This window comes from Tripterygium wilfordii, chromosome 15 (genome assembly GCF_013401445.1).
Source record: "Tripterygium wilfordii isolate XIE 37 chromosome 15, ASM1340144v1, whole genome shotgun sequence".
Lineage (NCBI taxonomy): Eukaryota > Viridiplantae > Streptophyta > Magnoliopsida > Celastrales > Celastraceae > Tripterygium > Tripterygium wilfordii.
Window position 1 is genome coordinate 5,468,578 of NC_052246.1, and position 6,463 is coordinate 5,475,040.

The 6,463-nt window shown below is 37.1% G+C and overlaps 1 protein-coding gene across 1 annotated transcript; it reads right to left on the reverse strand.

Moving 5' to 3' along the window:
- Nucleotides 1-4,031: 4,031 nt before the first annotated feature.
- Nucleotides 4,032-5,873, reverse strand: LOC119979947 (protein CDI). The gene is made up of 2 exons (XM_038822567.1): nt 5,661-5,873; nt 4,032-5,102 (listed from the first exon to the last, which is right to left on the reverse strand). The coding sequence occupies exon 2, from the start codon at nt 5,074-5,076 to the stop codon at nt 4,306-4,308; it is 771 nt and encodes a 256-aa protein (XP_038678495.1). The 5' UTR covers nt 5,077-5,102; nt 5,661-5,873; the 3' UTR covers nt 4,032-4,305.
- Nucleotides 5,874-6,463: the final 590 nt, after the last annotated feature.

Genomic DNA, 6,463 nt, shown 5'->3' on the forward strand with positions numbered 1-6,463 from the left:
TTGGACACTTGGATGGAATATTAAATTATTAATATGATAGTAATAATTTAAAGAATTAGGAATTTAAAAAGGGTGGGGGGGGGAGGTTAATGATAGGACACGACAGTGAACTTCAACTCCCCCACATGAATATCTGTAGTTCTGTGCAGGACGAAAAAAAAAATATCTGTAATTCTGTACGAGAAAATATGCAGCGTGTTCCCACACGTTTTATTTCTATTTTGGGTGGGCTGACGCACAGTGGACCTGGACTACATCTAAATGTGAGTGGGCCGACACTTGACACTGGACTGGATGAGATCTAAGAGCAACTCCAGTGGTAAAAACTATATCAAGCACTTCAAAATCATTCTCTCTCTTCTACTCTCTCCTACGTGACATAACTTAATTGGGTGAGTGGGTCCCACAATATATACTATTCATCAACACTTCATACTTTTCAACACTTCATACTCATTTTCTCTCTCTTACTTTTCATCACCTCTCTCTTCCTTTTCTTCACCTCTCTCTTCACTATTCATCAACTATATACATACTTCATATTTCAAGTTTCATTTTCCACAACAACCTATAAAACAAGTGTCATTATCAAGAAAGTGTGTTTTCAATTGTTTATTTTCATCCATTGTAGAACTCTAACACTCTAAATTTTCCATAAAGTTCACTTTTGAACACTTGAAAACTATGTTTCAAGTGTCCATTGGACATGCTCTAACTGTGTGTGAGGAAGTCATATCATATCCACCCACATCACATCACATCATATCATATGAAGTAGTCATTAAATTTCCTTTATTGAATAGAAAAAAAAATTATTAACCGAGAACAAACCAAAGTTACACTATAAAAAGGATTTGAAATTATCAAAAATATTAGCACAAATCTCACTGAATCGAACACTCTAAGTCATTTGCATGAATCTTGTGAGTAGATCGATGGAGTACAAATACAATTTTAAGGGACAGAATACGAGTTTTTTACCAATATAGAAATATATACCCATATAACACTCACATCAAATGATATATAAGGCACTCCATGCTATCCTGAATAGAGTGATTCATTTTTCACAATCATGCCATCTATGATGACGTGACTCGTAATAATAGGAGAGTCACGTCATCATAGATGGCGTGATTGTTTTGGTTACAATAGTCACGTCGTTTAAAACGGCATTACTTAAATTCGTACATAAATCACGTCATTTTAAAAACGGCGTGATTTATCCTTACCCATCCAACGCCGCAAAAAAAAATCTTATCACATTCTCTCTCCCCCACAGCCCATTCTCTCTAACCCGTGTCGCTGCACTCTCCCAGCCCCCTTCTCTCTATCTCCCCCGAGCTTCCCAGCAAGTCTAACATCCTCTAACGCTGTAGCCTAGAATAATAGTGCTCCATCGACAGTAAGGCATGAACCAAATTTGGAGTATGCGCCACGGGGAAGTTGGTTACAACGAATGGTAAATAATTACTTTTTCATTTATACTATTTTAATTATATTGTAAAGTAAAATATATTAATGCAAGATGCTCTGTCAATAGCGGGAGCGAAAAGAGTTGATGTTGCGTTGTGTGATGCAATTAATGACTCCGCTTCAACCATTGCAACTAATTGGTTAGGCAATTGTCGCGACGCTCTCAAAGAGGTTGGTAAGGGACACCAATTTGATGAGGTTATAGGAACTGATGTGGAAGCTACGCCTCAGCTTGTTCGTAGGTATCCAGGAGATACATCGCATAGACGCAATCACGTTTCCCGTGCACCTGAATTTACAAAGCATCCCTCCCAATTGACGCAAGATGAGATTGGTCCATCTACTATTCCCGTCACATGGACTAGGCACAGGACCATATGATATTTAGTATGTTTATGTTTTTATTGATTTTGGAACCCTATGACATTATGTATGTCTTTCTATTTCGAAGGTTCGGTTTGTATGGTTGGAGAAAAGCAAGACTGTCTTGATACGTTGCGTTTTGCATATCTTTTGTTGGTTTTGTTGAGGAGTTGATTGTTGTTTTGCTACGTATATTTTTTGTTGGTTGTGTCATGGATGTATTTTACTTGGTTTGTGTTGGTGTTGATTATTTTGCTGGGTGTGATATTTATTTTCAACAATTACGCCAACATAATTGGCGTGATTAAATAAATTATTTGAGTCACATCGTTGAACCAAAACAATCACGTCATCTATGATGGTGTGACTCTTCTATTATTACTAGTAACGTCATCCATGATGACGTGATTGTGGAAAAATGAATCACACCTCTAATCACGTCATTCAGTATGTTGTGGAGTGTTATATGGATAATAGTTTTGGTGTGAGTGATATATGTGTACCTATTTCTATCAATAGTGCTAATTGGTCAAAAACTCGACAAAACACTACAAAGTCCCTAGACCCAAGACTGACAACAAGTGATAGAGCATCTTACCAAATAATTTGGGAATTGGGATCACTTTGGACTGATTCAATAATCACATTTTTCTAAAAAAAGGTGTCATAAGTCAAGTGACCAGCTCTTTTGTAACCTATTGATGTGGTTAAGTCGACTGCTCACAGATCATCCCGGAGAATTCAAATTCGATAAACTTATTACCGAAGTGTATAGTTATGCAGAGCCTCACTCTACGGTCAAGTTGCGAGCCCTTGCTTTGATCTAACATACACATACATTTGACAGTTTTGCGATAATGTATGGTTATGAACATTGAGATATTAAGAATACATTCAAAAAATACATGTTTTAGAAATACAAATGTTTTGTTTGGGAGTGTAGCCGCACGAGGTAAGATAGGATAAAAAAAATGAGATTATTATATTTAAAGTAGGAGTAGCACCAATTGACGATAAGTTGTGAGAAAAACGTTTATTGTAGAGATAACGGTGGACCAATAAGGAGAATCGAAGAGAGGGTATGAAATAAAGGCAAAGACCTTAAAAAAACATGACTTTAAGTGGTAAGAAAGAATATGAATTCAATAAGAGTTGATCAAAATATGATTATAAATAGAATTTAATCGCAGAAAGTTGGAGACGAATACTTCTGGTGGATTACTTTGATTTTTTCAAAAATTCATATACCTTGGTATTACTAGTTTCTGTTTGGCTGAGACACCATATAATTTTGCTAGCACGGGTCGACTTCAGTATGCTTACTTCAAGCCCGTAATCACATTATGCCATATGTGAAACAACAGTAACTTGGCCGTTCAGACATTTCGTCGAACATTTGATGTGCCTAACAACCGTAAGAGATTTACTTAACAAACACACGAACTAATAGCAAACCCAATCCACACCAGCAAACAATTCACAACACAAAACACAGATCTGTCGAAAGCAGCAGTCTTGAACTACAGAAAATGATCGAGTTATCTAAGACGATTCACAACAATATACAAGCTAAACTGATACCAATAAATTATCACAGCAAAACCCCAACTTCCTTCCACCGCCCACAAAATAGGTTCACCAAAATCACCCAAACTCCGCATTCCGCAAAAATGCTTCAAAGTAGGCTCCACTATTCTCCTAAGGAGAAACCCTTAATCCCACCACCAAAGCCACACCTGCATACTCTTTCATTCATTTCTTTTGTGGGTGGCCGTTGGAGAAACCCAGCACCAAAAGCAAAGAAGCACCATCTTAAAACTGCTGGCCGGCAAATTGCAGAAAATGAAGTACAGAAGCTGTGCATATCTGCTTCCAAATAAGTAATGAAATGCATTTACAAAAACTACTAGTATGTAACTTAGCAGAAGTTCCTAATTTGAAGCAAATCTCACATCAACTTTTGATAGAACATGCATCATTGGACTTCAGGGAAAAATGGGAATATGATTTGTAAAGGTATTCTACTGTTCATGAATAAAACTAAAAATTTCTCTTCCCAGATATTGTTTAACACAAAAGCCAATTCCAATGTTTGGTCACCGGCCATCCAATATCCCATCGGGCTCTTACCCGTAGCCACAAGCTGTATCAAAGTATCATAGCCATTAAGAAAGACAGAAGAAAAGGCTAGGTGCTATAGAAACAATTGGATAATATTTCATTATTGGCCGGCTTGTTACACTCTAATTGCTCAATAAGCAATGAACAATCAAACAACACATATTAAAGGTAACGTACATACGTGTAATTACCATCTAAAGTCAATAGAATCATATATCACTCCAACAAATAGTATCATAATCTAGACTGCATGACTAATTATTCAACAAAACGAATAGAGAAGAAACAATGAACCATGCTAATAAGCAATAACCTAAACCTTTGGCTGCCACAAGCTGATGCAAATTAGTTTTCAGCTTTCTTCTTGGCTTCCTTGATGTACTCCTCCATCTCATTCAACCACAAATCTGCAAAATCACAGTTCTTCCAAGCGTCAAACCAGGGCCCTCCGCGAGTATAATGTATTGCTTTGGGAAATGTTGTAGCATCATTCTCAACAACCTTGTTATGCCCCTCAAGAAAATTCCAAACAAATGGAATAGTCCCAATGTCATCATCCTCAAGCCACTGAAACCTGTGAAGAAAGGCACCTGTCTGCGTATTCACAACTTCAGGAGTCAACACCTTGTTCTTTGGATGCCCACAATTGTACAAAACCATTGATGACCAATTCTTCCTAGGGTAAATTGTTTGTACTGCCCCATCCATTTTTGTAGTCTCCTTTGGGGTGTAATCATGTTGAACACACATTATTGCATACTTATCATCAATCAGATCCGTCAATTCCTTCAAATCAGCCAGGTAAAGGAAATCACAGTCGACAAACATTGCCCAACCCTCATAATTTGCCACGTATGGGGTCAAGAAACGAGTAAAAGAGAACTCAGTGCTCTCTAATTGGCCTCTTTCGCGCCAATACAGCCCTTCCTTTCTAAGATCTGATTGTACAATTGGCGAGATCTCAATGGGGACTGAGGCTCGCTTCAAGAGGGAACGGCGACAAACCTGATACGCAATGTCTTCACGTGGATCATAACCCACAAAGATCTTGAAGGGTTTTTGGACATCTCCATTAGCATCCACGGAGTGAACCTTGCCATTGCTGCTCAAACTCATCTTTAAAGGAGACTACCTTGATTTTTCTGTGAAAAATCCAAATTGTGGATATGTCAGCAAAGCAGCCAAGAATACAAATAGAATCATTCAGCATTGTTGAAGATAACCCACAAAACAATTTATGAGAAAGAAAAAGAACAAACAACAAGGTAGCCAATCTTAGATTGTGATCATCTCCATTTCGTTCCTTAACGTTGAGAAAATCCAATCTAGGTCAGCAAAGCACACAAGATTACAAATGAAACTAATTGATGATTCAGCGTTATTGAGAACGCATAAAACAATTCATATAAAAAACAACAAATGACAAGGCACCGCAATTGCTTCATCGTGTTTTGACGCCCAAGCAAGCTAAATATCACATCCAGGGAATCGCATAAGCGAAAAGATTTGAGTTTCAAATCTTGATTTCTTTCCCTGGTTGATTGAATTAGGACAAAAATCGGAGATCTATGCAAGCAAACTTAATAATCTGATAACATAGAAACAGAGGAGATCCGTATAGAATTTGCAAAATTCACCAAATCAACAAAAACCAAAATGCAGAAAATAAAATTAGAGCAGCGAATGGTTGAAGCGATCACCTGGAGATTAGAAATGCAGATCTTGAAAGGACTCAGAAGTGCGAATCCGGGCTTGTTTGGAATCAAAGACGATTCTTGCCGTGTGAATGGACTTTCTTGGACTACAATTGGGAAAAGAAAAACCCAATTCAATAGAGAGAGAGAGACAGAGCGAGACATTAAAGCGCGAACATGGTTTGTGACTGACAAAGCGTGAGTTGCGCTGTAAAAACATACAGAGAGAAAACACGTCTACAGCTAGATATTCATATTGGAGGACATCTATCAGCGGTCTCAGGTCCATGTCGACCGACAAATATCAATTATCCTACTTTCTGAAAAAAAAAATATAAATTAACACTTGATATTATTTCTTTTTTAAATTTCAAAAATATTTTTTTTTCCTTTTTTTTTTATGATGACTATATGACATCGGATTAATCGTATTTATTTTTGCTTCTTTTCGTTTTTTTTTTTTTTTTTTACATTTAGCATCTTCACTTTGATTATTTCTGCAATTTTGTCATGATTTGGGTGTGGGGGAGTTTTAAACAAAGACTCGTCGGAGTTTTCAACTAGAATTTTATGAAATCAACTCTGAATCATACAGTACATGGTAATGGTTTGCTTAAATCTAAGCAGAGAATACTCATGCCAGGAAAGAGAGGGAATCAAAGGAAAAAAGAGAGGTATAAATATTCAGAAAATCCAACAGGTTCTGTCTAAAGCTGCAACAAGTGACTAGTTAGTTACACATGCATTCCACATGTGTGTAAAATTTTCCACTTGGATTTGGTTGTTCACCTCCTTCCTCGGTTACAGAC

Coding starts and splice junctions, on each gene's coding strand:
- LOC119979947 (XM_038822567.1), bottom strand. CDS start 5,076: ATGAGTTTGAGCAGCAATGGCAAGGTTCACTCCGTGGATGCTAATGGA.